At 37.6% G+C, this 16227-nt stretch overlaps 1 protein-coding gene across 5 annotated transcripts in view; it reads left to right on the top strand.

Moving 5' to 3' along the window:
• The first annotated feature begins 262 nt into the window (after positions 1 to 262).
• Positions 263 to 16227, top strand: part of RBM26 (RNA binding motif protein 26) — a 50106-nt gene continuing 34141 nt past the window's right edge. For 3 of the 5 annotated variants that reach the window (XM_021529384.3, XM_021529388.3, XM_021529386.3), the window contains exons 1-6: positions 263 to 411; positions 11197 to 11315; positions 12007 to 12143; positions 13049 to 13137; positions 13710 to 13948; positions 15775 to 16035. In XM_021529384.3, the coding sequence (XP_021385059.2) occupies positions 341 to 411; positions 11197 to 11315; positions 12007 to 12143; positions 13049 to 13137; positions 13710 to 13948; positions 15775 to 16035 (916 nt within the window). In that variant the 5' untranslated portion in view covers positions 263 to 340. The remainder of the gene's footprint in view (positions 412 to 11196; positions 11316 to 12006; positions 12144 to 13048; positions 13138 to 13709; positions 13949 to 15774; positions 16036 to 16227) is intronic. The other 2 variants (XM_021529385.3, XM_021529387.3) reach the window with 1 other exon arrangement.

A 16227-nucleotide genomic window follows, 5' to 3' on the forward strand; every position in this document is an offset into this window, starting at 1 on the left:
CCGCACCGCACCGCACCGCATCTCATCTCATCTCCGCCGCGCTCGGCTGCGCCGCCCTCCGGCGGGGGACACCCGCGCAGCGCCCGGACGCGCTCCCCGGCAGAGGAGCGGCGAGAGCGGGGCCCGCGGGAAGCAGCCGCTGCTCGGCTGGTTCCGCCCCCTCCGTGTCGCTGGGCCTCCGGCCCCTGCCGGGCGGCCTCGGCCGAGCCGGGAGGCGGCGGAGAGTGCGGGGAGGCGCGGCGGGAGCCGGGGCGCCGGCCGGCCGGCCGGCGGGCGGCGCGGACCCCGCCGCCGGGGCTTCTGCTGCTGGCGGGGAGGCGGGGGGCCCGGGCCGCTCTGGATGGTGGTTAAAATGATCATAGAAAACTTCGAGGCGCTGAAATCCTGGCTCAGCAAAACCTTGGAGCCCATGTGAGTAACCGTGACCCCTCCTCGCCCTCTCGCTACTAGAAATAAACCTTCCCCTTGTAGAAGATGGGGATCCGCAGGGGCGGGAAGCGCGGTGCCGCCGAGTCCCGGGAGGGCATCCCGGGAGATGCCCTCTCGGCTCCCACCCTCCTTTCCCGGCCGCCGTGTGTGAGGGGCTGCGCCGTTCTTGCGCTCTCCCGCTCTCCCGTCGCCGTCCTCGGCCGGGAGGTAGGACCATTTTCCTCCGGAGGATGCAGCTTCCCCCCCCTAGCGACCGCTTACCTCTTCCCTTTGTAGCCCAGGGAGAGCGGGAGACGCTGTGTGTGCGTGCGCGGCTCGCGGTGCCCCCGGAGAGGCCGCGTTAGGGAGCACGGCCCGCCGCCCTGTGCAGGGACCTTCTCCGAGAGACCCCGGTGCACTGGGACGTCTTAAGGCATCCTGGGATCTTCCCAGTAGCATTTGCTACAGACTCGTTGCACATCATTCTTGGTTATTTTGGGTATTTGATGCCTTCTGGTTTCCCTTCCCCCAAATAAAAATTGCATCAGTAGAGGACTTGGGAGTAGGAGCCCCAGAGAATAATTTGCCTGTTTGTGAATACGTGTGTGCCCTCCGAGGACAGCATCCGCGTGAGTAAAGTGGGGCTCTTCTGCAAGTGCGTCTTCCTTCTCTGAATGATATTTTAGTGGAACTAGAGTGTGAATTTAGTTTTAAAGGTTTATCTTCTGGAAGTAAGGGGTCTACAGGTGAAGGCATGTACTCTTTTTGTCATTCTGAACTACTATTTTGACATGTCTGAATTAAATTTGCTGGAGTTGGATTTGAGTTAAATGAACTAGAACTTCTGAATTCAGCCTGGTGTTAACTTTTGCGCTGAGGTGTTTGCTCACTGTACATTTATCTCTTGACGAGTTCGGATGGGGAAGCAAAATTTGCATTATTGCTTCCATAGCCATTAGTTAAGTATTTGTAGGTACAGATAGAGTTTGTAGGGCTTATGCCAAAATAAATTGAAAAAATTATAAAATGCTGAGACATTTTTAGGAGACCTCCACCTGGGTTGTTCTTTTATTTGTTTGAGGCTTTTTTTTTGTTTTGTTTTGTTTTTTTGTTTTTTTTGAGGTAGTGGGGGGGGTGGTGGCTCTCCTTTTATTGCATAGGGTCTCATCCAGACTACATTGAAATAGATATGAACTATGAATTTACTTTCAGTGGTCTTTGAATTAGACCTGCAACAAATTACACTGAGTGACTTTGTTAGAAAAGAGGTTTGACATTTAAGAATTTTATTTTCAGGGAAAAAAGGGCATAATCTTGTAAAACTGTAGTTTGGAGGAGGTGAATTACTTTTTATCTTGGGTCATTATAATGCAATATGTTGTGTTCTGGGGTAATAGATTTCCCTAGTCCTCTGCTGCATAATGCTCACTATTAGTTTCTGGGTACTTGTATGAATATTTTGTTAATGGCAATCAGGAGTTTGATGACAGTATTTTAGAGTGTGCTGGTTAAGGGTCTTGGAACAGACTCGGGTTGTTCCACGTTTCTTTGTTTGAATATTAAACCATGAGCTTTCTTAGCAATAGTCAGCCATTAAAGGGTGAAATTGAGATTTTCAGCTTTTGTGATCAGTGCAATTTTCTGCCTTTTTCCACTAAAGAGACCAGCATGTATCTGTTAGGTTAAATATGGTGTGTGAGCAGATCAAATGTGGTTGTTGTTTTGGAAAACTGTGGAGAGCTAGGAAGATGCTGGTCTGGAGGATGATGAGTTCTCTGCATTTTTAGCTTTGGAGGAAACAAACCGGCAGTTATTCAGTTTCTGCAGTGTCCTGTGTAACCACATTGTTGAGTAGATGTTAGAATTGGTGGAGTTGTATTGTCCTTTCGTAGCAGTCACATACTGGAGGTGCTTTTGGTGTCAGCTATCTGAAGTGTGTGACTTCAGCCGTAGCTTCTGGCTGCATGAAAATTTCAGTGTGCAGCTGCTTCTGAAGAAGTAACTGGTGCTCTACTGGTGCAGTGAGGTGCTAACTGCTGATCCTCTGAAGGTTTTGCTGTACCCAAAAATGATTTTTGACTTGTCTTTTCCTGTTAATGAAACAAAAGTGCCAAGTGTTGTCTTGCGGCTCTTTCAGAAACCTTTAGCTGCAAGATACGTGGCTTAACCTCCTAAGTACACTAAGAAAGACACCACTGTATTAGGTAATTTTGGAGGTGGTGTCTTGGTGGTTTTAGGGGGAGAAGTGCATTTAAGAAGAAACATAAATAAATTTTATAAAAACATGTCTAGATTTGTATTTATGTGCTAGTTACCTGGAGCTGAGTAGTTAGAACATGCTGCACTTTCCAAGTTGCCTTTTTCAAGGAGCTAACATTTTTTAATCAGGATGTGTAGCTTGTTCTGAAGGCCATAATGCATATACTTCTAAAACATAATGTTTCAGAATTAATATAGCAATAGCCACAAAAATTGTCTCATTTTATCTTTAAACAGTTCTAAAAATGCTGACTTCTTAATATAATGAAACAAGTGTGTTACATATTATATGGACTGGACAAGATTTAGTTGTTGCACTGTTTTCCAATGGAGTCTCTGGGAAACACTGTTCATAGACAAGAATGTTTGAAGGGGAGAGATGGTGGAGGATTTAAGATTTGGAATTTTGTTAGTGGTAGGTTGTTGGGTTTGTTTGTTTGTTTTGGGCTACTCTAATGCCTTTGGCAAAGCCTTGGTGATCATCCGTACAAAAAGGCCTTATGTGAGTTTTGTCTTGTTGCAGTGAGGCAGAAACTGCAAATGCTGCCATGCTAGATAGAGCATTTGCACAGTCGGGCTCCATTTGAGGGGTAACAGGTCTGTAGGAGCTTTCTACAGCTCAAGAAGAGGCTTGTTTTGGAAATAACTCTTCGTGCAGAATTGCTAAATATACACACAGAATCATTGCAGATAGAGCCATGAAAATGTAATACCAATACAAATAAAGTGGCAAGAGGCTTTTTGTGCTGTGGCTACTGTGTGTTTGACTAGAATGATCTTGTATCTTCAACTCCAGTCAGCCCTGCAAAGAAGGCATTTTGTTACCAGTCATCCTCCTTGCTTGCGGACAGCAATGAACTGAGTTGCTGGTGTTACACACTTTCTTGTTCGTGGCATGGTTTCTGTCAAGTGTTGGAAAATGTTAAACTTGGAATATAACCTTCTGCCTGTCACTTCTGATTTCTGTACTAGTGAGGCACTCACTGGGCCTGTCAATTGTGATGGGTTTCTTTCCTGCAAGCCCATTCCTGATACTCCATAAACTGCGTATATAGTCCATGCTGGAATATCCTGATATCTGGCTTGGTGAAGTTCCAAGTAGGGATTTCTGTAATTTTTTTTAAATTTGTTTGCATCTCTACTTGTGAAAAAAATAGCTTTTTGTACTAATGCTACACTCACAATTTCGCTTTTAAGACATTGTAATGTTCTCCCCCTTGCCCTAATTCTCTACACTGGAAAGTTTCCTTGGTTTTAATTACTTTGTGTAAAATAAATTAAATTGAAATATTTGTGGCCTGCTGAATTCTACTTTCAATTTGATTAAGGCTCCCATACCTATTTTTTTTTTCCATGTCACTGTATTTACATTTTTGTGAAGGTTTATTCCTGTACCAAATCAAACTTGAAAAAAAGATGAAATGCCTACCACAGCATTTGTGCAGTATTTAGGCATACCTCATTGAAATGGAAAAGTATTTTGCATTGGTGAATTCTGTAAGTGAATGTGGCATTGTAACAGCTTGCATCAGATGGAATAAAATGAAAATTGTTTAAAAAAATATTTTGAGTATATTTATCGTTGGAATGTTTTTTGGCAAGTGACCTGTGTCCTCTGGTGTTATGATATCACTATTCTTTTTGTTTGTCAAGTTTGTCAAGCTTTTTAGCCCTTTTTTTTTTGGCTTTACAGGTTACTGGTACTGACTGGTACTACTGAAAGGTTGCGAATAAAAACAGTTTAACAGTGGTGTAAGCAATATGCTAATAAGCCAGGACATTGAAAGCAGAAATAAGTTAAAATGAAAAACCTTTTTCATTTCATGTGGCACATCATCCTATCAAATAACACTCATTGGGCCACCATGAAATTTCCATGAAACTTCCTAAGAAGTTCAGAAGCAATGAGCATTTCTCTTCATTTCACTTACTTTGTTAACACCTTGTGTGAAGCTATTTGTAACTAGGATAAATAAAGCACAAATGCATGTCACTGGTATGTAATGTTTAACACTAGTTATTTTATACACCTGCTATGAAACTTGATAGTGTGTTCACCTGACTCACAGAGAGCTACTGTATTTGAGAAATCAAGGTTCCTATCTTACTTACTGCTAAGCTTCTGTGTAAAAGTATTATGTTATTATTAAAAGATTGTTATTATTAGGTATAGTTGAAAGCAGAAAATGAAAATAAGAAAATTACTCCTGTTACAGGAAACCTTTTTGGTTGTTACAGTGAATATCAGCAGTGAAGTGAAACCCCTTTGACTACACTGCAAGTCACAGAGACACTATGATGAGTTTTGCTTTCTGCATTGAATGGGTGTTGGAGAGCCAGCAAGCTGACAGCTGTTCTTCCTCATGAGAGCTGTCTTGAATCTAGGGATGGTATTCTAGGCTGCCAATTACTGGTTGCAGCTGTATGAACATGTCAGATCTGGGTATCAGAATAATTTAGAACTGATTTAATGGCATCATTAGCTTGAATAGCAGCTTTGGAGGCTGCAGCGTTCCTCAATGTGTTTCTATTGCTTTAAGTACTGTTAGAGAGTTAATTAAAGTGAGTAACATAAGAGTGGTCCTTCTCAGCCACGATAGTGTCTCAAGATAAAAGTTGGATCTTGCTGAATGAGTTTGTCATTCATTTTACTTACTGAAGTAAGTTTACACCATAGCTTTTTATAGATTTTTTTTTTCTTAAGTAACAACAGAGTGGTGCAACTGCCTGAATTAGGCTGCCCAGTATGCTGTGCACATCTTTCTGCAACCACTCAGCTCTTCAAGTAGAAAGCATTTCTCTAAGCCTTCAAATACAGCCATGTCCACCTTGCTTAATGTCAAGAGCTGAGCAGTATTTTAGCAGTCGGTCTTCAGGCAACAAAACTAGACTCTGAAATTTAGGTTATTAACTCTCAGGATCAGAGCACAACAAATAGCATGCACCTACATGTTATTTCCTTTACAGCAACACCATTTGCTGCCTGGAGGACTACAGACATGCTTCTGAGGTTTCAGTGTGTTGTGGTAGTTCAAATTTGTCAAGGAACTAGTTTCAGGATTTGCAGCATCATTTTGGTTTGTACATTAATTTTAAAACTGAAGAAGAAAATCCCCTTGTAGTTCCTTTGCATCTTAAAAAAGTAGTGTGTGCGTACAGTGTAAGCTGTGTTAATAATGACTTTTGAACATACAGCTACACGACTAATGTGTTCTTGTAAACACCTTTAATATCTATTCCACCTATACTGCATTTCTCAGTTAAGGCTAAACTCTGCAGTTGCCTGGTGATTAAAAAAGTCAAAGTGGGTTCTCAGAGCATATTTTATATTACAAAAATGTGAGTATTGCAAACAGACATGTTAAAAAGTGTTTAATAAATTGCAGAGTATTCAAATAAGAAGAAAATACTGTACTGAGAGGTGGCTCAGCCAGATTACTTTTCCTTTTTCAAATATTATTTACAGCAAAAAAAATTAAGACTTAAATTTACCCTGATAGTTTCAGCTTTTCTGGTTTATCTTTATTTGAAATAGTAATTTCAAATAATGACTGCAAAACAACATGAGGTCAGAAACATGAGGTTTTGAACTTTCCTATGACTTTATTGAACTGTTCCTTCTGTGACTGAGCAGTATATTAGGGAATTGCTTTCCTTTTTGAAGCTTCTATCTGTTGCATAGCAATTGGAGGTATCCGTATAATTCTCGTAAAAACAGGTAGAGATCTAGCAAGAGAATTCTTCCATTGATGCCTGTATATTCAATACTGTTTATTAAAGCAGGATTATATGAGCAATCTCCCTTGTTTAAGAGAGAAAAATAGGTACTATGTATTTTCTGACTTCGAGAGTACAGACTGCAAAAGAGTATTACTAGAGGTAAAAACATTTTTAAAAACATACCATTGCTAGGAACAATGATATATATATATTTCTGAATATATGGTATATATTCAGAACTTGGGTGTAAGAAAACATGGTATGGTGTTTAGTGGTAGCACACACTGGGATGTACTTGCAGCGGTGGAAATTAATTTAGATTACTTATGCCAGCTATTGTTGGTTTGTTTGTTAGAGAAAACACAAAAATGAAAACAGGAGGAGAAATTTGTGATTACAGGTGTGTATTAGTGCTTGCAGCACATGCCTACAAGATGTTGAGGGGATGAAGATAGGGAAATCAGAGTTGAGAAATGTTTTTCAACATGCCTTGATGAATGTGACCATTTTTCTAGTAGCCAGGTGTTATCATAATGAAGTTATGTATAAAATTCTGTCACACTTGTAATGCACAAATTGTATTTATGGTAAGGACTGATGTACCACAGTATATTTGAGTTTAGCTAAGGTTTCAAACCTGTATTTAATAATTGAAAATATATATAATTCATTGAGCAGTAGAATCAAAATATAAACTTTTTGTTTATTTTTAGAGCAAGTTAGAGTATTTGAAATGTGTTGGTGGTATTCTCATTTTTTGAGATGCTAGTTAAAGATCTTTCTCTATTATCTTTCAATCTGCAAGAATATAGCAGGATGCATATGTAGTATGATAAATCCTTGTGCTACACTGTATATTTGCTACCATCAGCATGGATGCCTTTACTGTTTGCTTTATTCTCACATTACTTGTTAACAAAACAAAGTAGATTATAAAAGCGTAAAATGCAAGACAAAGAGGTTTAGAAAAACTGACAAATCTAGCTCAAAATCAGTGAAAAATCCATGTATGCACAATAGAGACAGAGCAAGCATATTGCGTATTATTCGCACACAAAGGCTGCTATTCTCTAAGAAAATACTGTTAAACTAGAGAACATAAGATCTTCTTTATCAGAAAAACTCAAGGCCCCATAATCCAAACCAGCAGATTTTGACTAAACTAGTAGATGGAGAATTTACACAGAACATTTCAGAATTACGTTTGAGTGAAAAAGTAGAAAGGATTTGCTTTTTAAAAACTCTCCCCCCAAACAAAATTATTAAAGATTATGTCTAGAACTCTTGATAGCTATGAAGAAATTTTCAGGCAGACTTCCTTTATTCACAGTTTTGTAAACTTTAATTTTTTGAGACCAGTTAGTCCTCTATTCCACCACTTGAGGTTGCTAGCAATTTAATTTTAGCATAATCTTAAAAAAAGCATTTTATAAGAGTTTGAAAAGCCATAAGAGATCATATTATAGACTTGTTAGATTTATTTAAGATACTATCTGCAGAAACAGTCTTCACCTTAGCATGGAAAAAACAGATCAATTGTGGGTTTTTTCAATCTTTGAAGAACAGATATAGAAGGGACTTGTGTTTCAAGTCAGTAGCTAAAAAAGGATGTCAGCCTCTATCTGTGTAGAGATCATTTGCAGTTTAATTTTAAGAAATTATGAGAAAGCCCATAAAATCCTAGTGTTGATTTAAAAAAGCATCTTCATCTCTGCCACAAAACTCACTGTATTCATTATTGCTTGATTAGCGTTAATTTGAAATAATTTGCCTGTCAGTATTTTTTTAAAAATAATATTTGTTAAGTAGCCAAAATTGAAAGCATGTAAATTCTTATTGTTGTAGAAATTCCCCTGTACACACTGAATGATAATAATGGTAGAATTCAGTATGATTATTTTGCATTGTTCATATGTGGCCTTACAGGGTGACAAATGTTGAAACGTGCATGAGTGGTGATCCTGTGTTTTGCAAATTATAGTACATTTTCATTGAGAATATTTTCATAAGCATATCTTGGAGTTGGGTGGATGACTTCAAGTCCTTGGGTGGACAGGATTGCTAAGACTTCTGAAGTCATCATGGCAGGGAGAATGAAAGCGTTAACTGTTTATTATTTTTAAACATCATCTGTTTGTTTGGGTTTTGAGGTTTTGTTTATTGGTTTTGTGTGGTTTTGTGGGTTTTTTGGTATTTTTTTTGGGGGGGGATAGTTTATGGTTTGTTGATTTTGTTACAGTCTAGATGGCTTTCCAGAGAAGATTTTCTGGTTTGTATCCTGCTCCTGAAAGGGGAATTGCTTTAAACTGAATATGAGGTTGTATAGTCAGTGCTGTAGGAGCTGGAGAATTAAAACACATTGTAGTAGTTAAGAGCACTAAGTTTTTACCTTCTAGACTGCCTTGGGGCTTTTTTCCCCTCCTTTTTCTCCTCCCTACCCCCCCACCCCCCCCCCCACCCCCCCCCACCCCCCCAAATTTTGAGTCCACATGTCATTTAAATAAGTTGTAGCAGATTTGGAACGACAGCTGACTGTATTATCGAATGAGAACCAAATTTATGGAAACTGAAATTAAAAAGGGAAAACTTTTGAGGATAACCATGTGAAAATTGTCTGCTCCCCACCTGTCATGATGAAAACAGCACATTAATTTTCCATTACACAATTCAACTTGAAACTGGGAAAGTATTGAAAATCTGAAGTGCCTTTGAGGTTGCATGAAGAAACAGTAAAAAAAGCTAATAACTTTTCAATTCAATGTTTGAGAGATTATAAAATGCTGGTCTTTGAGCCTGCTGAAGGCTGTGTGAAAACGCTCAATACAGCCTGTGATGAATACTGTTCCACAGTGGGCTTTTAGAGAATCTGCTTGGCTGATGTGCTCAAGTGCTTTCAGCATTAAAGAGTCCTACTGCTCTCACTGTATGAGGTTGTGTCAAGTTGTACACTGACTTGGTGTTTGGACTTACAGTTTCTTCTGGAAAAAGAATTGCTAGACCTGAATGGGGCAAACTAGATGTGAAACATTTCTGAAGAATTTTAAGTCACTGTGCAGTCTGGTTTTTCATTAGCAGTATATATTCTCATTTTGTTAATTTAGTGTCCGTGGGTCCTTTTTCAATGATTATGAACTCCTGTTTCCTGTATCCATAAATAATGCAGACTAACATGGAATACAGTGGTACATGTACTAGCAGCCCAAGTTGCTTTTTCAGCATGAAATTCTAGTATTGCCTGCTTTTTAAAGGATGCTGGGTTATGTTTGAAGCTCTGACCTTTAACTTCAGGGCTCTCTGTGCTGGGCCCAGCCTCTCCATGAGTGATGCTGACAGATAGGCTTCCTTTGCTCAGCAGATATGTTTGCATAAGGGATGTTGCTTGCTGTGCAGGAGATAAGTTTCTCTGGTGAGAGCAATTAGGTGTTGTGATGTGTTTGTTTAGGGAATTAGGTTCTTTTGCCCAATGTCCAAAATAATGTAAATTCAATTATCAACATTTAGATTAATAATTAAGCTTCAATATTTGTATCTTACTCATTGTAGAAGGGATTTCAAACTTCTTATTCCTTTATTATGACTATTAGACCTCTATGCTAGGGCAGTATTTGTGTAGTGTTCATATTTGGTGCAACTCCCTGACCATGGATTTATTTTTCTTATTGGTCATTTTTTGCTAGACAGAATGTACAGTTAGGATGCACTAATGCAATATTTTCTTCATGTTATTCTTTAAAACATTACCAACTTTGATGACCACCCAAATAGGTTGTCTTTATCACATGATTGGTATGCATCCATTCAATCTTGTGGTGTTTTGTGGGGCCTGAAGTGTTCCTTTGGTATATGGTAAATAAGGAGATTAAGTTGTTTAAGAAAGTGTCTCACTATTTCATTAGTTACTCTTTTTGAAACATGAATGGTTTTATGCAGTACTCTCACTTGATTTGGCAGGCTTTACAATGCCACCACCAAGTTCATTGTAGATTCCTGTTTATGAAACACTGTAGGGAAAAAAAAGATGCCACTTATATTAAATTATGTTCTACTGAATGTGGATACATGGCTTTCTTCATTCTAAGCTCCTTGTTAATGTGCATAAGACCATCAATTTCTACACTAAGGTGCTCTGTATTTAATTGTAGGTTGAATTCTGAATTCAGATGCCAAATGGATAACGATCCCCTAAATTTCCCTCCATTTTCAGTGTATCTCTTACAGAAGTCTCTGTTACAATATATGAATTTAGGCTTTTGAAACTAAATTTGAAAGTGAAAAAATCAGTTTCTGTTTCCATGGTGTTCATATGTAAGTAGTAATAAGAATGTTCAATAGTGTATTTAAGAGAATACTTGAGAGTCTGATTTTTTTCTGTAGCATAGATCACTTCTACTGTATCACTGTATTAATTTGTAATTGGCTAGACTGACTTTTCCCAGATAACAGTTACTCAGTGTTACATTCAGAATTACTGATTCCACCTTTGAGGAGTTAGGGAAGTATTCATTGCGTTTGTTTTTAATACAAACCAGTCAATTGAGGCTGTTTCTTATAAAACAGTTTGTTGTAGTTAGCTCTGATGTTCTCTGGGCAGCGTTGTTCGGAAATATTCTAGGCAATTGTTCTCTTGAAAAGGAAAATAATACTTAGAAATGTTATCTATATGGACTCTATTTTGAAAAATATACCCGAGTATTTTTCAATTGCTTTGGTAGGAAATTATTATGCCCCATATATGTATTGGTCATACTAGTTTCAGACATTAATTTCTGTAATTAAATTGCTTTTTTTTCCTAACTGATCTATTTGCAGATGTGATGCAGATCCATCTGCCCTAGCTAAATATGTTCTGGCTTTGGTAAAGAAGGATAAAAGTGAAAAGGAGCTGAAGGCATTGTGTGTTGATCAGCTGGATGTATTTCTTCAGAAAGGTATGGACTTTGTCATAACAATTAAGATTGAGTGAAAATTCTGTCTTGTTCAATTTATTCAAGCAGTCATTTACCATAGAATCGGTCTTTGATCTCTTTATTAGCTTTGTTACTTTGTAGAATGTAATTCAATTTTCATAACATAATTTTAAAAGGCCCAGGTGTATAGGTTAGCACGCATATATTAGGTATATGTTTTGTTAGTACTTGCAGAGGCACAGAACGATAGAATGGTTTGGGTTGAAAGGGACTGTAAAAGTCCTGTAGTTCCAGCTCTCTATCCTGGGCAGGGACATCTTGCACTAGACAGGGTTCATCAGGGCCTTGTCTAACCTGGTCTTGAATGCTTCCAGGGCTGGGGCATCCACAACTTCCCTGGGCAAGTATTGAACCTCTGTGTGTATATGACGGAAATATTTTTTCCAGATGCTTTATTAAGAGACATTAAATAATTCAAGAATTGAAAAATTTTGTGAAACATTGCTCATTATTGACATGTCTTTTTACTCTATAAATGTCCTTTGAAAATATAAATTAGGAACACAGTATTTAAAGAAAATACTCTTTGTTGTTTTGCTGAATGCAGGTTTTGGTTGCTTGTCTGGGTTTATTTGAGTTATTTACTATTTATTTAAAGTAAATGTTAACCATGGTTTTGTATAATGGATATTTGTACACTCTTTACTTTCAGAAACTCAGATATTTGTGGAAAAACTATTTGATGCTGTGAATACAAAAAGCTACCTACCTCCACCAGAACAGCCATCATCAGGAAGCCTGAAAGTAGAATTTTTTCAGCACCAAGAAAAAGAGACAAAAAAGGAAGAGGTGGGAATTGATTTTAATTTACATGTACATATTTTTCGTCATTCATGTAATTTGCTTAGGTGTCCAACGTCATAGTGTTTATTAGTAATAGTTATTGGCAATTTATTATAGTCTATAGCAATAATAGTTTATATTTATTAATAATATTATTAATAACTATACAACAGCATTAAAATAAATAAGATTTGTGCTTGGCATGTTGAGCACTGCTGCACAGTTTTTCTAACACAAGTGGGTGTTTCAAACGTAAACCAAGGTGGTTTTGCCGAGGCAAAGGTAAATGAGATTATTTAGTAGTGTAGGAGCTGCAGTACAACCTGCATTAGTTCTCTGGTCAAGATTTCTGTTGCAGTTGTGCTGCACTTTAATTCTCCATAAATCCAGGCTGCCATTCTAAATTGAAATTCTCATTCCTTCAGCCACTTGGTACAGATAACATCCTTTTGTCACAAGTGTTTATGTTGTTGATTGAGCCAGAAGAGTAAGTTTGTGCTTTTTAGTAGCAGCCCAAGTTTGCTTGCATGAAGGTGTTTTAAGTGTGAACTGAACTAAATAACCTGCAGATGTAAAAAAGACTTTGGTGTTGGTTGTTGAATATCCATGCCTTCTCAAATCCTCCCAAAGCCTTAATATGGTTTTTTTCTACCTACAGTAAAAGTACTATATTTTCAGTGCAGCACTACAAAGATTATTTTATTTTCTCTCAAACAGGGCTTTGAATATTCCTAGAGATAAATAAACATTTTATGAATTTTCTCTTACTATGTTAGAGACTAAAATATTTAATTTCAGTGTTACTGCTAATTGCTCAGTGTTCAGAGTTTTTGGTTTTATTTGGTTATTCAGAAGTCTGCATTTTTAGTGCACTCATGTTTTGATCTACTTTATATATGCTTTGAATTCAGATAGTTAAAGAGGAAGAGCGAGAGAAAAAGTTCTCTAGAAGATTAAATCACAGCCCTCCTCAGTCAAGTTCTCGCTACAGAGACACCAGGTAAAAAATTTTGTTTAACCCCTTGTATTATATCAGTAATCAGATGGATTTGGATTTTTTAGTGAATTAAATACTTTGTTTCTGTGTTGTCATTTAGTAAGCCTAAAATGAAGGCTTCTATTGCTTTTACGCATATGTAGTTAAGTGGTGTGTGTAAGTGTAACCCATCTCTTGAGTTGTGCAGACCTATTATCCGTAGAGTTTTAGGAGTAATTCTGCTGTTAGATTTGTGGTTTATATTGCAATAGTTATTTTGCTTGATGCTGAGTTTGAATTTTGATTTAGAAGTATTCCCTTCAATAAGTCTTAGTGTTTCCCACTTGGGAAATACGTAGTATCGGTCAGAGACAGAAATTTATATATCTTTTAAAATCTTAGGTATGGTAAAAATAAAAGGAATAAGCAAAATTAATTTTAAAATCCTTCTGAGAAGAAAGAAGTAGCCTTAAGCTGCGTACAATTTGTAGCTCTTCTCTAGTTTTCCACTGACATTTCTTTAAGTTTTAAGTAGTTAAGATTTCAAATTATGGTTTAATAATTCTTGTAATTAACCTCTAATATTGCATGTTTAGAAGCCGTGATGAAAGGAAAAAAGATGAACGTTCTCGGAAGAGGGATTATGACCGAAATCCTCCCAGAAGAGATTCCTATAGGGATCGATACAACAGACGGAGAGGGAGGAGTCGGAGCTACAGCAGGAGTCGAAGTAGGAGCTGGAGCAAAGAGAGGTTGAGGGACCGTGATCGAGACCGGAGCAGAAGCCGGAGCAGAACACGAAGCAGAGGTACCAACAGTTGGTCTCTAAAATACGGTGAATGTTTTCTACAAAATTTAGAAATTTTACGTGAAAACTGTGTTCTAAATGTACTAGAATTTCAGCTATTGTTCTTGTTCCTTTGTTCAAATTTATCTTTGTTTTCTGGGGAAATGAGGCTTCTGTGATTGTGTTCTCAGTGCCAGTTTTCTTCTCTTACCCTCTGTTCTTCTTTAATATCTTTGTATTGAGGTGCCTATGCCAGCCACTTTTAAGCATTGTTGCAAGAGAGACAGAAAAATAGTTATTTCCATTTCATTAAGTTTTAGGAAACTCAGAATCTGGTTTAGGGGGATACAGAAATTAATACTGTATTTAATAAAGGTGGAACTGGCAGAGAAATTGCCTGTTTGACAGTAAATGACTTGTCAAGCAGAACAGTACAGCTCAGTTCTTTTGGTCTTGCCCCCTCTTTAGTGTCATAGGTGAAGGGCTGAAATCCTTACAATAAATATTTGCATTTGTGCATCTATCTGTAGGACTTAAAGCTTTAGTACTGTAGTTTGCGGAATTAAACTTCTTTGAAAAGAGGATTGCTTTTTCAGCTGAAAAGAGTGCTTTTTCCCCTCAATACTTTTTAATGGTAAATTGGAAAAGAGCAGTGAAAGTAATTTTATATGTTTGTCCTGTCTTAGACAATGTATGGGTAAAAAACAGTCTGGTAGAACTCTCCTGTGTATTACTTTTCTTTCTGTAAAACAGGCCTTAGTAACCCAGCCTTAAAACTAGGAATGCATATTTCTGAAAATATGAGAGTAAATATTTTCCAGACAACTTATTAACAAGCAAATTAAATAACATACAGCAGTTTAACTAAAAGATTACAACATGATTAAATCTTAATTTAAGGATTATTTGCACAAACTGAAATGACAGTACCTTATGGACAATATTTTACAGTGAAAGCTTTCTTTCTTTTTCTCAGAACATGAAGAAAAGCCTGTTTTACCCACACTGATGAGGCATCTTTAAGATATTTCATAATGTTCCTTTAATGTGGAGTGAAGTCTATTAACCTATGTCATGACATAACTAGTCTGTCTTAATTGGGACACTTACATTTTATTTGGTGGTAATAGTAGAAAACAGAGAGAATCGTTTGTATGTATTCAGAATAAAAGGTCATTTTACTTACGGTATCTGCCCAGGAGTGTTCCACACCTGTCAAGCATTATTATTTCACCTATTAAGCCAAAGCTTTGCATGGAATAAATACATGCATTTGAGTGCAATAGAAAATGAAGATCAACAAAATGAAGATACAACAATAGCATTGTCTTGAAACATTAAAGATTTGTAACTTTTATAATATTTTTAAGCCATGGTTGCCCTTTTCTTGCTATTGCTTCCCTCTATTCAAAAAAACTTTCCATCTGAAGTTCTTACAGTACATGCTTTACTAAAGAAGATGTACTCTGCCTGAAGTTAAATAGGGTATCTGCTCTTCTGTGGATATATGTTATTAAAATAGCCCAGGGCCTGACTATGTACTTCACAGATTATTATTTTTCTGGTTAAACCTTCAAAACATAGAATAATGGAATAGTTGAGGTTAATGAAGACCTCTGGAGGTGGTGTAGTCTAACACCCTTTATCAAAACAAATAAACTAGAGCAGGTTGCTTAGGACCAGCTGGGTTATAAATAACTCCAAGGGTGGAGACTCCACAGGCACTTAGGGCAACCTGTAAAACATTTCAATTATTGTGCATATATATTGAGTTGATGTGGAGTAAAGATATTTAGAGGGTAATGGCTGCTTCTGGTAAAAAGGTGGATAAGCAATGATCCAGTATAATGTTTATTTTTATATTTTTGTTACAGAAAGGGATTTAGGAAAGCCAAAATATGACATGGATAGAACAGATCCATTAGAGAACAATTATACTCCAGTTTCTTCTGTGACAAATATTTCGTCTGGCCACTACCCTGTCCCTACACTGAGCAGTACTATTACTGTTATTGCTCCTGCTCATCATGGAAATAACACTACTGAAAGTTGGTCAGAGTTCCATGAAGAGCAGCTGGACCACAACTCCTATGGACGACCTCCGCTGCCAAAGAAACGCTGTAGAGATTATGATGGTAAGTACATTTTTATTTTTCAATTGCTTCCTGCAGCTATGATTGTCCCCTTTCTGAAAAGACTGAGGTAATTCACCCTTCTTTCTCTGATTTTCCCTAGTATAATGGGGTTTTTCTATTGCACACTTCTTGATTGCAAATTTTACCATGTTACCACTTCTTACTAACTTCAGACATCTTGCTGTTTTAGTG

Source organism: Lonchura striata, chromosome 2, assembly GCF_046129695.1.
Source record: "Lonchura striata isolate bLonStr1 chromosome 2, bLonStr1.mat, whole genome shotgun sequence".
Classification (NCBI taxonomy): Eukaryota; Metazoa; Chordata; class Aves; order Passeriformes; family Estrildidae; genus Lonchura; species Lonchura striata.